The following is a 16,854-nucleotide window of genomic DNA, read 5'->3' on the forward strand; positions in this document are numbered from 1 at the left end:
GTTTGACTCCCAACTCTAAGTTTGGAGCAGCAGGAGCTCTGAAGACACTGTTTCAGCCACCACACAGTGCCTACAATGTCCTTCTCCAGCTAACCTTGAATGAATCTTTCTCCAGGAAAGACTCCTCCCTGCCACTCTCCTCACAAGTTTAATTTTTTTCCACCTGGGAAGGAACTGGTTTCATGTGTGTTCAGCTGCATCCCAAGATGGGATGTCCCTTGGGACACGGGTGAGGCACAGGAGTTGATGGTGACAGATCCCCCCTGCTCCCTGCTTCAGCCCTATTTCTTGGGTATTGAGGAGGGGGTTTAATGCAGATTAGGCTTTGGTGATGCCCATGTCCCAGGATGGGGTTTGTGTTAGACCCCCATCCTGTGCCGGTGTGGGGCCAGAGGGGGCTGGAACCCAGAAATCAGCATTTTTACACCTTTTTCCTCCTGTATTATTGGTTTGTTTTTTGTTGTTTTGTTTTGTTTTGTTTTTTTTCCCTCCGCGTCTGATCTTTTAATGTTTAAAAAAATTATTATTAATAAAATGTATATGTGGTCCAAATACCCTCCTGCCTGCGGATGAGGGGCGCGGTCTGGAGCGGAGCCGGGGCCGTGGCTGGGGGGGGCGGGGGGCGCGGCGGAGGTGGGCGGGCAGGGGTGGGACAAGTCCGTGACAGTGTCGGGGAGTGGCCGGGGGGGTGGGTGACACTGATGGGGCGTGTCCGGGGCGGTGGGTGACACTGATGGGGCGTGTCCAGGGCGGTGGGTGACACTGATGGGGCGTGTCTAGGACGGTGGGTGACACTGATGGGGCGTGTCCGGGGCGGTGGGTGACACTGGCGGGGCGTGTCCGGGGCGGTGGGTGACACTGATGGGGCGTGTCTAGGACGGTGGGTGACACTGTCGGCGCGGGGCGGGGACAGAGGGTGACACTATCGGGGCGGGGCGGGGGCGTGCCCGAGGCCGTGGCTCCCCGGGAAGGCGGAAGCGGCTCCCGGGCCCCGTGGGCCGGGTCCGGAGGGACCATGGCCGGGGCCGGCTGGGCCCCGCCGCGCCTGGACGAGTTCATCCTTACCGAGCGCCTTGGCTCCGGCACCTACGCCACCGTCTATAAGGCCTTCAGGAAGGTAGGGCCTGGCCCGCCGCGGGGATCCCTCTCCTGCCCCTCGATCTGCCCCGCCACTCCCGTGGGAGCCACCCTTTTTCGACCCTCCACATGTGGGACATCCCCTATAGCCCCAGCCTGGGACCTGCAGCCCCCTTGCAAGGGTTCTTTCCCTCCCCCTGCGGCAGACCGGGGGAGCACCCCAGGATGGCTGTTTGGGCGGAGGGCTGCAGGGTTACCCCCGTCCTTGGCAGAGGAACGTGCGTGAAGTGGTGGCCATCAAGTGTGTGAGCAGGAGGAGCCTGAACCGGGAGTCCGTGGAGAACCTGCTGACAGAGATCGAGATCCTCAAGACCATCCGCCACCCACACATCGTGGAGCTCAAGGACTTCCAGGTGGGCTGGGGGCTGCCTGGGGCACACTCTGAGCCAAAACTACTCTGGCTTTGGTCCATCTCAGCTTCCCAAGGGTGTATCAACGTGGCTTGGTGGCAGCAACTGGGCAAACTGGTCCAGGCGAACCTGTGTGGGTGGAACTTGTTGGTGTGGCATGATGGGGTCTTACTGCCTTGCAGTGGGACAGTGAGCACATCTATCTGATCATGGAGTTCTGCGCTGGGGGCGACCTCTCCCGCTTCATCCGGATGCGCAGGATCCTCCCTGAGAAGGTGGCACGCATCTTCCTGCAGCAGCTCGGTAAGGACACGCTGCCTGGTTCCCACACTGGCTCTGTTGGGGACCCTCCCCAGGGGTTTTGGGGGTTAAGGCCACACTGCCACGTGTCCATCCACCTGCCCAGCCTGCGCCCTGAAGTTCCTGCACGACCGCAACATCTCTCACCTGGACCTCAAGCCACAGAACATCCTCCTGAGCACTCCGGAGAACCCCCAGCTGAAGCTGGCAGGTCAGAGCAGCATCCTGGGAGGGGCTGGTGGGGGAGAATTCTTTCTCCTTGTCCCTCCACGAGCTCTTTCCCTGCCAGATTTCGGCTTTGCACAGTACATGTCACCATGGGATGAGAAGCACGTCCTGCGGGGCTCCCCCCTCTACATGGCCCCCGAGATGGTGTGTCGCCAGCAGTACGATGCCCGCGTGGACCTGTGGTCGGTGGGCGTCATCCTTTACGGTGGGCTTTGGCTTTTATCTCCCCGGGGGTCCACTCAGGGCAGGTTCCTCCCTCTCCCTCTTCCCCCAATTCTCCTTCTCCTCCTGCAGAAGCACTTTTTGGGGAGCCACCCTTTGCTTCCCACTCCTTCGCTGAGCTGGAGGAGAAGATTCGCAGTGATCAGGTTGTGAAGGTAATGTGGGATGGCATGGGATGGCATGGGATGGGGTGGGATGGGAGGGGATAGGATGGGATGAGTTCTCACAGTGGTCAGTGGTCTCAGCCCCTTCCCTCCCCAGCTTCCCAGCCGACCCCAGCTCTCCCCAGAATGCCGGGATCTCCTGGGACAGCTCTTGGAGAGGGACCCTGTGAAGCGCATCTCCTTCGAGCGCTTCTTTGCCCACCCCTTTGTGGACATGGAGCACGTCCCTGGCCCTGAGAGCCTGGGCAAGGCGGTGAGCAGGGAGCCAGGGGGCTGCACCCTGGGAATGTGGGGGGGCTGAACCCTGAGCCCCACCTTGTGTCCCCCAGACTAACCTGGTGGTGGAGGCAGTGAAGAAGGATCAAGAGAGGGATGCCAACGCCGCCCTCTCCCTCTACTGCAAAGCCCTGGAGTATTTCGTGCCAGCGCTGCACTGTGAGTCCCCCTTGGGGGCTGTGTGTGCCCTGAGTGTGTTTTGGGGGGCAGCACCCCGGGAGAGGCCAGTTTTCAGCCCACCCACCCCAGTGTTTGGTCACCTTCCCCCGCAGATGAAAGTGATGCACGGCGGAAAGAAGCCATCCGGGCCAAGGTGAGCCAAAAACCCCTGGGAAGGTGGGGGGCTGCACCCCCATCCTCTGTCACCCATGACATCCCCTCACCCCCTAAATGTGCATAGATGGGGCAGTACATCTCCCGAGCAGAGGAGCTGAAGGCTTTGGTCACCTCCAGCAACAAGAACCTACTGGAGAAAGGGAACCCGACCAGAGAGCTCCTTAAAGGTGGTGGATTTTTGGGGATCCCCCAGTGCTGGAGTGGTCAGGGGGCACTGGTGGAGTTTTGGGCTGAGGGTGAATGTTTTGGGCAATCCCCATTGCCGTGTCTCCTTGCAGAGATGGCCAAGGACAAGCCTCGGCTCTGCGCAGCGCTGGAAATGGCTTCAGCTGCCATGGCCAAGGTGAGGGGTGGGTTTGGGGGTCCCCTCTTCCCTCAAGTGAAAGGAGAAGGAGCAAACCTGGTGGGGAGGAAACGGATGGATCCTCCCAGCTGCAGTCAGCTCCCGGGATCTCTTGCAGGAGGACGAAGGCAGGGATGATGGTGAGACCCTGGAGCTGTACCAGCAGAGTCTGGGGGAGCTGCTGCTCCTCCTGGCTGGTGAGTTGGGGCTGTGGTGGGGGCTGGAGAGCAGGGATGGATCCTGCTCCCATGCCTCATCCGGTGGCACGTCCCTCTTTCCTCTGCAGCGGAGCCAGCAGGGCGGCGACGGGAGCTGCTCCACGCGGAGGTGAGTGCCAGCCATGGGACACCCACCTGTCCCCCTTGACCTGGCTCCAAAGAGACCGTGTCGTCTCTCTCTCTCTGCCAGATCCAGATGCTGATGGCCCGAGCTGAGTGCCTGAAGGATCAGATCAAGGTACGGTTGATTGGTGTGGAGCTGGAGCTGAGCGGGGATGCAGGCCGGAAAACTCTCCTCTCCCTTGGCAGATGCGGCAGGCACAGTCCATGGGCAAGGAGGCACTGGCAGAGCCCATCCGGAGCGGTGAGTCCTCCTTTCCAGAGGGGACTTGGCGGGGAATATCCCTCCAGCTGCCACAGCCATGGGGATATCCCTGCCCATGGGTGATTCCGACCCTGCACACCATCACCCCCACCCCCAGCATGGCGTCATCCAAGTCTGGGAACCCACCTGGACAGGGTGACAGTGGTGTGTGCAGCCAGGTGAGTCCCCTCTGTCCCCCGGTGCAGCCTGTACCTTGCAGTGATTCCCAGGAGCCGGCCAGTGGATGCTGCTCACTGCCCTGTGCAGAGATGCCGTCGGAAAGATGAGGCTTCCGTCCCCGCTGCATCAGGGTAACACCTCGGAAGTCACCCTCGGGCTCCCATCCCCAGGGGGTCCACAGGACCATCTGCCTCCTCTGCCAGGCACTGGGCTTGTTTCCCTCCTAGCCCTGACTCGACCGTCTGCTGCTGCAGCCTCCCCTTCCACGGCGGGCGGGTTATTCCACTCTAATTCCCTCCACTGGCTGCCACGGGATGGGTATTTTTATCCTGGCACCGGGCTCCAGCAGAATATCCACCCTGATTTTTTGGCTGGGTGTTTCTTCCACCTCCCAAATTCTGGGGGAGCGTCTGCACAGCCCAGGTCCACAGATCCCAGCCGGGAGCTCAGGGTGGTCAGGGGTGCTCTGCTGTGCCTTCCTCACCCAGCGTTCTACCTCTGTACCCACTACAGCTCATCCAGCCTCCAGCACCCCTTTGCACTGTCCCAGCCCTCCTTCTCACTGCTGGAGCATTGGGAATGAGGCTTTTTGTTTCTAAACCTGGAGTCTGGCAGGTACTGACTGCATCATCATTGTCATGCGTGTGAGCAGTGTTCAGCAAGGGTCTGACTGAGTCAGACATGAGGAGGAATCAATCACCTTCAGGGACAGACATCCTCGGCATCCTGCATGCTCTGCTCCACTCCTCAGGGCTCTGACAACCCCAAGATCCAAACCATATTTCCAGCAGTCACTTGTCAAGGGGTGCTGAGGTCCACCTGTCCTGCAAAACAAGGGACTTGTCTCAAAATCTACTGTATCTCAAGGGAATGTAATTTATTGTCTTTTAATAAATGCTAATTTTGGTTTCTCCACCTTCTCTGCTCTCAGGTTTGTGATTTGAGCCCTAAGAGGGTCTCCAGCCAAGCCCAGGACCCAGAGCCAGCATGGGATCCTGGAGCCATCGAGGAAGGCTGGGGACCCTCATCCCTGTCCCCCAGGAGCAGAGCCAGGGTGTCCCCTCCTCTGCTCCAGTGATGCCCTCCTTCCCTGTGCTCCCTGGGGACACAAGGCAGCCAAAGCAAGGTTTGACCTTGTTTTCACTTCCCATCTTTTTTATTTTTTGTGTGCATGGAAAACACAGAACAGAACGACACGAGCCGTTACGTAAAATCTTGTTTTCTCCAATAGATTTTTGTGGCGGGTGAAGAAGGACTGGGCTGGGCTGGGAGGGAAGGCAGAGGGGCTGGAGCAACTGATGAGGGGTGTTTTTTGGGGGTTCTAAGGATATTCTGAGCCACGACCCCAGCCAAGCTCTTCCTCAGGCATCCTCCTCCCCAGATCCCGCCCCTGTGCTGGCTGCTCCGTGCCCAAGCTGGTGAAGAGCTTCCTGGGCAGATGCGACAAGGCATTTTTGTATGTTTTTATTATTCTGAGCAGAGATTATATCCCAAGGCTTTAAAGAGCTTTCCAACCCCCGTGTCCTCCCCCAGGCCTGGGGCTAGCACGGAGCCGCTGGGGACGGCTGCACCGGCTGGCTGCGGCAGCCGGCGCGGATAATCGCATCTGCCTTTATGCGCGGCTGATTCTGGAGCCTTTGGAAGCAGCACGAGGCTCCGGATGCTCCCCCCGGGGTGATGGAGCTTGGGGTGCCCTGGCTTTGTGTCGGGGTGGATGTGAGTCTCTTCTGCATCAGGGCTTCTCGGCGGAGCGCTACCCAAATGTCACTGCCCGGGCTGGAGGGGAAGTGGCAGGGAGCGAGCAGTCCCCAGCCCGGCAGTGTGGCCTCTGTCACTCAGCGTGGCTTCAGCTTCACAGGGAGGAGCAAGCACTGCCGTGTGCCCTGGTCCCATCCATTCCATCATCCAGCTCTCCGAAAGGGCAAACCTCACAGGGTGGCTCTCAGGGTCAGATTGTCACCCGAAGAGGGACACGGGGGTGGCAGATGGGTCGTCACACTCGTGCTGCCAGCGTGTGGGTTGATGTGAGTTCAGACACTCAGTGGGTTGGGGAGGGCTGGGTCAGTGTGTGGAACCAACCCTGGGTTTTCCCAGGGATCTTTAATCTGGGTTAATCCCGCTAGCTGGACCAGCAGCAGTTGGATGGATGGGGCCATCCCCTCCCTCAGCAGCTCACAGGGAAGTTTAATTGCCTGCAAAAAGAAGGAAGATTCCCCCAGCCTTCCATGGTGGCTCAATTGTTTCCGCACTTTAACAATTGCTCATTTAACTCTTAATCCACTGGGGAAACCAATTGCTCATCCCAGGCTCCACAGCAGGAAGGAGGAAGATCCTGTGGCCAGGTAAGGAATGGGCTGGTGCAGAAGAACAGGAGTTCTGTCAGTAAAATTTATGTTATTTGATCAGTAAAATTTCTTTTATTATATCAACAGAATTTCCTGCTGCCGGCATCCTTCAGCAGCCAGTAAGGACTCAGTTGGGCAAGTTCCATCCCAATCCTGGCCCCATAGGGGAGGGAATTATATAGGGAGTGTAGAAGAGGAAAAGTACATTTTATGCTTTAATCCACACTTTATTCTTTTAGTTTTTTAGTCTGTGTGTTGATGCCTGGAGCAGTTGTATGGCACAGAGGCAGCCAGGATATTTGGCTGCGGGGTTGCTCAGGGATCTGGCGGCAGGGAACATGGGAAGCTGGGATGCATCTCTTGACCTGCAAGGAAAAGGCCTGCCCCTGCTCCCGCCATCCCAAACTCTTCTCCCTCCATCTCAACCTCTCTGCCTCGGTACAGGCAGCGATCCAGCCAAGGGAGCAGGGATGCAGGACCGGACCATCCTCAGAGCTCCCGATGCTTTGAACGCTTTGCTGGGAACGCTTTGCTGAAGCTTAACACATCTCGCAGAGCCAGGCGGGGGGGAGCAAGTGCTGCTTTGCTTTTCACATGCCTGGGGGTCATGGTGCCTCCTAAAATAAACCCACTGAGCTTCACGCGGCCTTTGCGTGGCGGCACGTGGGCCGGGGGAGAGCACGGAGCAGGGCTGAAGGGTCGTGAAGGGAGGAGAGGGGAAGGGGGGCAGAGGAAAAGGTGGAGGAGAGGATCCTGGCTGGTTTTGAGCGCGATGAACCGAAAGCCTGCATCCCCCAGCCCCATCACTGCCTGCTCTGGTCGGGATCCTGCTCTCCCGTGTGATATTTATTGATCATGCCTCACCATCAGCCTGGGATTTAAACACCAAGGCCTCAGCTCAGTCCGTGCCTGCTTTCTGCTATCCCTTTCCCGATGGGGGATTAGATCAGCTTGGGCTGATCCTCATCAGGTATGATCTCCTTTCAGAGCTAAAGCTGCTCCTGCCAATCTTCCCTCTCATTTTTCCCCAGCTCCCATTGCTGTGTGGGGCTGGATTTGGGATCCCTTGGGGGCAGATGTCCCCAGAATTGCTGGCAGGTCTCCTGGTCCTTGGGGCTGGAGGTTCATGAGGAGATATGTCCTCACAGCCAGAGCATCACACCTGAACTGCCTTTGTCTGTCTGTCCTCTCAGGGATGGAGACCTGGAGTTTCCGAGAATTACCTGGCCCTGGCACAGTCTTAACAGGGAGCTGGGGGCAGAAAGGAATCTCTTGGTCCAGCAGCCCCAGCCGTGTCCTGATCCAGCATCCTTAATAATATTAATAATAATAACAATAATGATGAAAATGATTAATAACAATAACAATCTCAGCTTCCTAGCACCCTCTCCTGTGTTTTCCTGGATGACCCACCTCCCCCATGAAACCAAAGTGCAGTTAATCAGCTCCCTTGGGATTTGGAGTGATAAATTCCTAGCTCATGCCAAGTTTTTCTAGGAAGCCTCGCCGCAGGAGCCCCCTGCCTGCCGGGATACCATCTGGCTGGAGCTGTTTCAGCTGGGAGTCACACCTATGCTTATCATGGGCTCATCCCTGCAGGGATGTGTCCTTGCTCGGAGCAGCTCTGCAGACATCCCACAGTGTCTGAGACTGAGTGTTCTGGAGGTTTTATATTAAAATAGCAAAAAACCTGTGAAAAAACGGGAATTTTGTTTGCTTTTAAACCCAACTGCCAACAACAACCCACTTGTAGCATCCCTTTGGTCCCACATGTGATGGCAACCAGAAACAATGCTTTCTTTGGGATGCTTCTCCCTCGAGCTCCCATCCCTGCTCCGTAAAGGGGCACGCCAAAACCTTGATCAGGAAAATAGAGCTTGAGGAGAAAAATAAATGCATAGACATCTCCTGGTATTTATTCCACCGGTTATAACAGTACCATGGCATGGGGAGAGCACAGGAGGTGGAGGGACACTCAACTGAGCACAGCGCACAGCTACAGCACGATGGAGGGGGAGGACAAGGAGATTTTTCCTTATCACTTTGTTCTTCTCGTGGAAGGAACAAGGACAGAAGTGGATCCCACCCCGGGAGAGGGATGGTGTATACCAATGCTCCGGGGAAGGGCTGGTGTGGGCTCAGCTGAGCACCAGGGAGGAGTTTTATTGCTCTCTGGTGTTAATTCAGGCTTCAGCCCTCTGGTCCTCAACACCCCCCTTCCCACAGGGATAAATGGGATCATATAGCGGGTTGTATAGCAGGTCCTTCCTGGCTGTCTCCTTTAGAGGAGCCCTGAAGGGCAGAGGGGTTGGTGTTCCTTGCACGGATGGGATATTATTTCTCATGTGATGGGTATGGGATGCAGGGAAGGAGGGTGTTCCGCACCATGCCTCGTCCTTGCGAAACAAAAATTGGAGCCTCCCAGTCATTTCTAGGAGGTTGGGTGGAAATGTGGAGGCAGAGACATGGCATATGGCCACCACACGTGGTCCTTCCCGTGCTGACAACATGGGCCAATAACACTCCAAGGTCATTTTCCTTCCTTGCTACTGCCCCGGCTCTGGCTACGGAGACACCCACCGCCGCGGGCATGGGAGGAGGCGTTGGGGTACAGGGGCACATGCTGGCTCTTTGCTCTAAACCTCAGACCAGAGAACAAAACAAACACCACACAGCAGGAACACCTGGGTCAGGGACTCAAGGGGTCACACGGTTCAGGAGGACCCGAGTGACACACGGCAAGGGTGACAACATTGGTGGGGTCCCCGCCGCTGGCAGCAGCCCCCGCCAGACCCTTCGCTGCATCCCCTCCCTGCTCCCCCACTGTCGCACCGGCGGCGAGGGGGGCTCAGCCCCGTCACATCACGGCGCATTTTTCCGCCGATTGCTTCAGGTCCTCTAGTGTGGCCGAAGCTTTGTCCTTCAAGGAATCAAGGTCCAGGTTCTGGATGTTGCTGAGCTGGCCGATAACCGAGTTCTTCTCTTCCTCCTCCTCGTTGTCCTGCTCGATCATCTTGGCCAGCTCCTTGGGCAGCTCCACGTCACCTCCTACCAGCTGGATCTGGTTGTCATCTGTTTCATTCTGAAATGGGCCGAGAAAGAATCAGGAGGGGGGATATCACAGTGGGGAGGGGGCTTCTGGAAGCATGTGCAGGGACCTGTCACAGCAGGGGCTTTGGGCTGTCTTCCTGTTTTAAGGTCCGTGTGGGAAAGTCCCTGGGGCTGAGGGTGGGATGTTGATCCAGAGGGGACATAGCTGAGCTGAGCCTGGGCGCTCACAGCCAAGAGCTGAGATGAAAACCCATGCACAGCACCAGTAAAAACTGGTTTTCAGCGTGCACTGTGGGGGGTTAGGCACCTAATTAAGCTACACGTATGCCTAACAACTGCTCCCACCGGCGATCGGGATCAGCTCTGTGCCAGGAGCCATGGGGAGACTCTGGATGAGGCAGCCCAGCTGCCAAGCGGGATCAGGAATAAGCAGAAGAAACTTGTCAAAAGATGAGAAGGGACATTTCAAGCACGAGAAAACAGAGAAAGGACTGTGGGGCCAGCTCCAAACAAATCCCTATTTTCCCTGGAGAATAAAAAAAATCTCCGCCTTTTCTCTCTCTGCCTTTTCTGGCTTTTGGTAGGGGGAAAAAGAAATTCTCTCGCTGTTTATTTCCTGGCAATAAAAGGAGGGTGGGAAGCAGGGGGGTGGGAATCCAGGCTGGCTGAATAACACCAAACAATCAGAACAATCTCACTTGGCTTAGCCGACCTTTCGGAACTAATATTAGCCTGGCTCCAATTTGGAGTATTCACCGCTGAGAGACTCTTCCTGAATAAAGGGTGGGTTTGGAGGGAGAAGAGCTTGTAGTAATTCTAAGAATGCTTGAATTTTCCCTTGATTATGTTGTTTTTAGTGAATTGTTCGTTGGGCAGAAATTCCAAAATTGGAATCTAGGCGGGAGACATTTGCCAAATAATCTGGGGAGAGAAGCTGGCTAATCCAGCCAGGAAAGTGTAACCCTGGCTCTTCTCCCAGCTCCAGGGAGTCTGGGGTGAAGGTGGCTTTCCCTCATCCAACTGGATTTAGGGGACAAAAGTGGGGCAGAGGGGGATCAAGTCAGGGTCTGGTGGTCTGCGGTGTTTAGGGGTGATGGAAAGGGGCCAAAATCTGGGGAGAAGAATGTTTTGCATTTGGGCTTTGACCGCCCAAGTGCCCCCCTCCCTCCTCCACCCCCATTTCCAGCACGGCCATACCTTGGGAAGCCTGTACTTGTCTCTGAAGTGGGACCTGACAGTGGCTCTCTCTGCCTTGCGCTGGGCAAACTGGGCATCTCTCTCCATCCTGCGAACCACACAGGGCTGTTAACCAACAGCCTGGGCCCCCCATCCTTGGGTTTGCACATCCCCCCAACCTCAGTATCTCCCATTGTCTCTGAAAAGTCCCCCACAATTTCCTCCCCCCAGCGCAGCCTGAAAGGAGAAAACAATCCCATCTCCCGGGCAAGGAAGCGGATTAAGGGATTAGGGGGCTCATTAAACTCCCTCACAGTCCTGCTGTCCCCAGTACTGGCTCTCCCCAGCTCCCATGTATGGGATAGGGGACTGCAGCAGGAGCACCCCCTTCCCTCAGGGACCCTGAGGGTCCAGCCTGTCCCTGCGCCAGTCGCACTCACTTCTCCTCCACCAGCTGCCGTTGATATTCCTCGTACTCCTCACGGGTCATGCCCTGTGCCTCGGCCGGAGACTTCTCGCCCTCACTCTTCTCCTCGCCGCCGAGGCCTCCCGTCAGGTTCTTCAGCTGCCCCCCAACCATGCTCTTCACCATGAACGCCATGGCCTCGGTTCCGGGGGGCCCGGGAGCCCGGGGGCACAGCGGCTGTGGAGCTGGGAGAACCAGGGTTAACTGGGGCTCCGGGGCACAAGGAGTAGGGAAGATGGGAATGCAGAGTTATGGGAGCCCGAGGAACGGGGCTAAGAAGGGGAACGCCAGGGAACCAAGGTATGGTCAGTGCTGGGGTGCTGGGAGTAGAGAGTCACCGGGAAGCAGGAGTGCTGTGGGTAGGAGCTCCTGGGGAGACGGCGTACTTGGTTATGGAGGGGCTGGGGTCAGCAGAGACGAGTTCCAGGGGAGCTGAGTGCTAAGTGCCCGGGCAGCTGGGGTACTGGGTTATGGAGGAGCCGGGATCAGCAGAGCTGACTCCCCATGGAACTGTGGTACGAGGTTGCGGAGGAGATGGGGTCAGCTGAGATGAATTCCCGGGAGGACGGAGTACTGAGTTCCCCGGGAGCCGGGATCAACGGAGTCGAGTTCCCGGGGTGGCAGAGTACTAAATTCCCGGGTTGCAGGGTACTGGGTGGTGGAGGACCCAGGGATAAGGGAGATGAGTTCCCAGGGAGCTAGGGCAAGGGGTTATGGAGGAGCAGGGGTCAGCGCAGATGAATTCCCGGGATGACGGAGTACCGAATTCTCGGGGAGCCGGGGTCAGCGCAGCGGAGTTCCCGGGACGATGGAGTACCGGGTTCCCGGGATGCTGGAGTACCGAGTGATGGAGGAGCTGGGGTCAACGGACCGGAGTTCCCGGGGAGCTGGGGTGCTGTGGATGTGAGTTCCCTGGGCAGAGGAGTCCCGAGCTCCGAGGATGCCGGGGTCAGCGGAGGGGAGCTGCCGGGCTGCCAGAGTACCGAGTTCCCGGGATGTCGGAGTTCGGGGTGCTGGAGTCGCCGGGATGCCGCGGTGTCCGGAGCTCAGCGGGACCGCGCCGCCCCGTCGCCCATGGCGGGGCCAGTCCCTGCTGGGAGCGGAGCAGAGCGGAGCGGAGCGGCGGGCGCTGCAGCACCGGGGCTCGCACAGCTCCGGTGTGTGTGTCCTCGCACGGCGGCGGCGGCACCGCCTCCCGCCCGGCCCCGCCGCCCTCCGCCGGGCGGAGCTGCCGCCATCCCGACCCACGCCGGGGGCACCGAGAGTCCCGTCACCCCCGTGGGAAGAAGGAGCCCCCAGAGCCCCCCAGGGGCACTGGGGGGTGGATGGAGCCACGGCGGGGGCGACGAGCCCCCGGGACACGCTCCACTCCGTGATTCCCGGCTGCTTCATCCCACCGAGAAACAAACCCGCCAAAGTGCCTCTTTCTCACTCTATTCCCCGTCCTGCGTTCTGGCGGGAGGAAAAGCCGAGCTTGACACTCAGTACAAGCTGTATGTACCATGCACCAGTCACAACGGTTTGCTCGTCTATCTAAAGGGAAGGCTCGAAATGCTCCCTCCCCTTTTTCCCGTTAAGGATATCCATGGAAGTATTCCCATCTCTGAAAGTGTTCAAGGCCAGGCTAGTCAGGGTTTGGTCTAGTGGAAGGTGTCCCTGGCCGTGGAAGGGGATTGGAACAAGATCAGTTTTAAGGTCTTTTCTGACCTAAACCATTCCTTGATTCTATGATTCCATGATTTTATAATTATAATTAGTATTAAAGCTGCTCTCAGTTTCCACAATCCAGACACCCATGCATTCATCAATCATCTAAATCAGGAGGATGGAACAGGCATTGATTTCGTTGCAGCATTCCCTCAGTCTCTCCATCCCCACTCTCACTCCTGCTCTTCCCTTTGACTTCAGGCATATTCCAGACCTTGGGGAGTGAGCAATTAATGGCATCAGCAACGTTTCCAGATGGCCAGCCTGGCTTTAACAGACATTTCTCCCTTTTTTCTTCTCTGCTCATGAAAAATGAGCACAGATCCAAAACCCAATCCCAGCCTGCAGGAAATAATTTCATTTCTGAAATCTAAAGACAATCTCTGCAGATTAAAATGATGGAACAGCTGTGAAGTGATAGAACAAAGTGACAGAGGGAGAGGGAATCGGCCCATATCCTCCCATTCCTCCCTGTACAAGGGAAAATTATATCTTAAAAGGAATATGGATTAAAAAATAATGTATTTTCCTTGGATAATAATCTGGTCAGCAGTTCGGCAGGGACTGCTGCTGTTAAGGACAGGAACACCCTTTCAGAGGTGACAAGAGGGGACCTCTTGTCCTGGCGAAGGCTCTCGCGGCAGATCAGAGACCCTTGAATGATGCCAGCAGTTCCCTTGAGTTCATCCAAATGTGCAAATTGCCGCTGGGATGGGGTGCCATTTGTGCCATTTGGCACAACTCCAGTGTCACCCACAGCATCCCCCACCATGCAGGTGCCCCTGTGGCTGCTGCTCTCCCTGAGCTGGCAGCTCAGGAGTCCTCGCAACTGTTTGAAGTGATGGCTTTTGCTTTTTACACCAATCTGCAGCTTCCCCTGAGCATTTTCCCATGGAGAACCCATGGAAAATGAATCTTAACCCACAATGAACTGCCACAGCCTGCTTAAAAATAGGCTGGGAGCCAATGTCCCATTGCAAACAGCATGGTCATGTTCCAGCTGTCAGTCTGGGTGAAAAGAGGGACAGGGAGAAGGATTGTGTCCTTGAGTGCTGGGCACGTCTGAGCCTTGGGTGGGTGCAGAGCAGACTTCAGATGTGGCTGGTCCTGGGAGCTTTGCTCACTCCGGATTTCTCTCTGAGCATCCATTAACAATAAGAGACTGGAAGTCAGGACCGATTTTTTCCAGCTGGGTTAGACGGGTCAGCTCCCACGGAGCCTCCCTGTCTGAGGAACTAAGAGCAAACAGCTCCTGATGAGCAGAAATGCTTGGCCAAGGCAGCTAGGTGAAAATGAGCATGCCGTTCCTGGCAGCGCTTTGGATCTGGTCTCTTGGGATGCTCACTCACCAGGAGATGGATGTGCCCCACGTTGGGAGTGGGGGGATCATGAGGTTGAGTTTTGCAGCCTCTCACAGTCCAAGTTTTTTAGGGATGAGGAGAAAGGCAAAGGAAAGTACCTCCAAAGAGGTTTTGCATCTCTCCCATCCCTTTGCTTTTTTTTGGAGAGGACAGTGTCCCACCTGGAGGTAGAGATGTGAGGACAATCAGAGGGTTCAATGAGCTGGCAAATGATGCTTCAAGGTAGCTGATTTCCCCATTTGCTTTTCCTTGGGCAGCTGAACTGTTTCTTATCCCTTAAATATATTCAAGTAAGGATGAGTCATCCATCCTCACAGGACTCTAACCTGTCGTAATGAGATGTAAATCCTTGCATGACCTATTATATTAGCTTATGCTATATCACACATCTCCATGGATTAGACGGGAGGGAGATGAGACATCCCCCCATCGCAGCCTCAGACGGAAGTTAAGAGGATCCTCTCTCAGCATTGACACCTGATTTAAATTAGATGCAAGCAGTTCCCTCTGCCATGGTGAGAGGGATCGTTCCAGCTCTTCTTTCCATATAACTGGCTCCAAAGGCACAATTACCACAACCAGGGTTTTATATGATGCTCCAGAGATCCCTGAGTGGTGCTGGAGTGGCTGGTTTCTGGAGTGATCCCACAGATTGTAGAGGGGAGGGAAAGGCTTGGTGACCTTAAGCTCCGGTGCCATGGCAGTACAGCCATCAAAAGACCTATCTGATCCTTGGCAGCCTGAAATCCAGGAAACGTAAAGGTTTAAACCTTTGAAGACCCTGAGTAGGTGAAGGAATCCTGGAAAGCTACATATGTGTGTGCTGGAGCGTAATGGGGGTGGGAAATGAGAAGGCATTTCCGAAGAGAACAGGCAGCCTTCTGCCTGGAGAAGTCACGCCGGTGCTCGGCAGCTGATTGTCACTCCTGGTGATGGGGACAGGCACTGCCACCACAGGGACCAGTGCTCTCAGCCCTGACCCCGGGTGCAGGGGCAGAGTCACCTACTCTCTTCCCACCTGCTGCTGGGAGTGCTCCAATGGGATGGGGACAGGGGTACCCTCTTGTGCCCCTCGCTGCTCTGGGCACAGGGATTACCCATGGTGACATCTATCCAGATGTCTCCAGTGCTGTTATGGACCACCAGCTCCCACGAGTTCAAGGTCTTGAGCAAAACATCCTTTCAGAGGGGTGTGGGATTCCTTCTAGGAGATCCCTTACTGGGATCAAAGTGCTACCGTGCCACTGACAGAGGGAATAAAGAAAGTTTAGGATAAGGGTATTGTAAACTACCAAATAAAATGAATTTCTGGCATGTTACTTGAACAGAATTCCATAAAGCTGGACTTTGCTTTGGCTGAGGAGAATAGACAGCAGTGCAGCAGGCAGCTTGGTATGAAAATGAAACCAAATCTGCCTTTTCCTGACCTAGGGAGGTTGTTCCCATGGAAAGCCTTCCCACTCCTGTAGAACCAAGCCTTTAAGTTCCCAAAATCTGTTGACATCACCAAAGAATGAAAAAAATCTCAGTGTACACACGTCCTAACCCTTTGCCTGCCCCGGCAGAGCATCCCCTGGGAGTCCCCGAATGGTCCCTGGGAAGGGAAGGCAGGAGTAGGGATGCTGCTGGGATGTCCCCACAATTCCCTCAGAATCCCCTAATCTCATCCCCGTGTCAGTGAGCATGGGGATGCCCAGACTCATCATTGCTGTGTTTTGGGAGGTTTGGGGTGGGAATGGTCCTATCATACAGGACATACCTCCTGAGGGATATGGGTTTGGGGTGGGAATGGTCCTGTCATATGGGACATACAGCCCCTGTCCCAAGGGATGGGGTGTTTAGGGGTGCCATGAGTGCTTTGGCAGAAGAGGAGGGGAAGCATGTCACAGCAGAGAGCCGGGTGGTTGCCAATCCTGCTGGGAGGAGGGATGCTGTGGGGGGTGAGGAAGAAGAGGGAGGTGGTTGGGATGAAGGGGTGGGGGGGGGACTCCCACGGCAGTGTCTGCACCGAGCGGTGACACAAATCCACCCGGACAGACATACAGAGCATGTAAACAGGCACATGGGGAGACCATGTGCTGCTTTGTGCCGGTGGTGGAGAGCAAGCCTGGAGCAAAGGCACACGCCAGCTGAAACACACACACGGCCACACACGCACACAGCATTCCCACGGGGGATCTTCCCAGCCTTGCCTTCATTTCCTGGAGTGCTCAGAAGATAAAAAAAAAAACAGATAGAGAGAGAGAGAGTGAGAGAGAGAGGCTGAAGAGGTGAACGACATGGAACGGTGATGGGAATGGCTTTGTACGTCATGCTAAAAATAGTCCTTGTGATAAAGTGGATCGCAGAGGGGGAGGAGATGCCGGCAGCGCACAGATGCTGGAGAGGGATGCCAGGGGTTGGGAAGCCCGTGCTCCAAGGTTGGAGCAGAAGGACCATAATTAGAGCTGGTAATTGGCTCCAAGCAGCACTGAGGGAATTAAACAGTGGGGGGCACGTTGCACCCCCTCCTCTTGGGATGGAGGCTTTGGGACCCTGGGAAATGTGAAGTAAGCGGCTGCTGCAGCTGGAATTGGCTTCCTTTGAAGGGAGATTGAGATTTTTGCTTGTTTAGGGAGAGGAAGGCTCCC

At 56.1% G+C, this 16,854-nt stretch overlaps 3 protein-coding genes across 11 annotated transcripts in view; 2 read left to right on the top strand and 1 right to left on the bottom strand.

Moving 5' to 3' along the window:
- The window catches only part of EDC3 (enhancer of mRNA decapping 3), a 649,718-nt gene that overhangs the window by 575,923 nt on the left and 56,941 nt on the right, over window positions 1–16,854 (top strand). The window lies entirely within an intron of this gene.
- Window positions 944–5,365, top strand: ULK3 (unc-51 like kinase 3). Of its 6 annotated transcripts, none has more exons than XR_003571695.1 (16): window positions 944–1,117; window positions 1,350–1,490; window positions 1,670–1,790; window positions 1,894–1,998; window positions 2,077–2,220; window positions 2,310–2,392; window positions 2,499–2,654; window positions 2,731–2,836; window positions 2,950–2,990; window positions 3,078–3,180; window positions 3,292–3,356; window positions 3,475–3,553; window positions 3,618–3,683; window positions 3,765–3,812; window positions 3,884–3,938; window positions 4,145–4,206. XR_003571695.1 is itself a non-coding variant. In XM_027888130.1 (16 exons), exons 1-15 carry the CDS (start codon window positions 1,016–1,018, stop codon window positions 4,223–4,225), a joined length of 1,542 nt encoding a protein of 513 aa, XP_027743931.1. In that variant the 5' UTR covers window positions 944–1,015; the 3' UTR covers window positions 4,226–4,249; window positions 5,050–5,365. The 6 variants fall into 6 exon arrangements, 5 of the variants coding, with proteins under 5 accessions (XP_027743931.1, XP_027743930.1, XP_027743933.1 ...); XM_027888130.1 differs by adding an exon at window positions 5,050–5,365 and having other exon boundaries at window positions 3,643–3,683; window positions 3,765–3,938; window positions 4,145–4,249; XM_027888129.1 differs by adding an exon at window positions 4,870–5,041 and having other exon boundaries at window positions 3,643–3,683; window positions 3,765–3,938; window positions 4,145–4,249.
- Window positions 8,364–12,284, bottom strand: CPLX3 (complexin 3). 2 transcript variants are annotated; one of them, XM_027888446.1, is made up of 6 exons: window positions 12,145–12,170; window positions 11,919–12,002; window positions 11,131–11,341; window positions 10,712–10,799; window positions 9,313–9,545; window positions 8,364–8,517 (listed from the first exon to the last, which is right to left on the bottom strand). In XM_027888446.1, exons 3-5 carry the CDS (start codon window positions 11,289–11,291, stop codon window positions 9,321–9,323), a joined length of 474 nt encoding a protein of 157 aa, XP_027744247.1. In that variant the 5' UTR covers window positions 11,292–11,341; window positions 11,919–12,002; window positions 12,145–12,170; the 3' UTR covers window positions 8,364–8,517; window positions 9,313–9,320. The 2 variants fall into 2 exon arrangements, with proteins under 2 accessions (XP_027744247.1, XP_027744238.1); XM_027888437.1 differs by having other exon boundaries at window positions 11,919–12,284.

Source organism: Empidonax traillii, unplaced genomic scaffold (assembly GCF_003031625.1).
Source record: "Empidonax traillii isolate 1590-97213 ecotype Southwest subspecies unplaced genomic scaffold, ASM303162v1 scaffold12:size2584012, whole genome shotgun sequence".
NCBI lineage: Eukaryota > Metazoa > Chordata > Aves > Passeriformes > Tyrannidae > Empidonax > Empidonax traillii.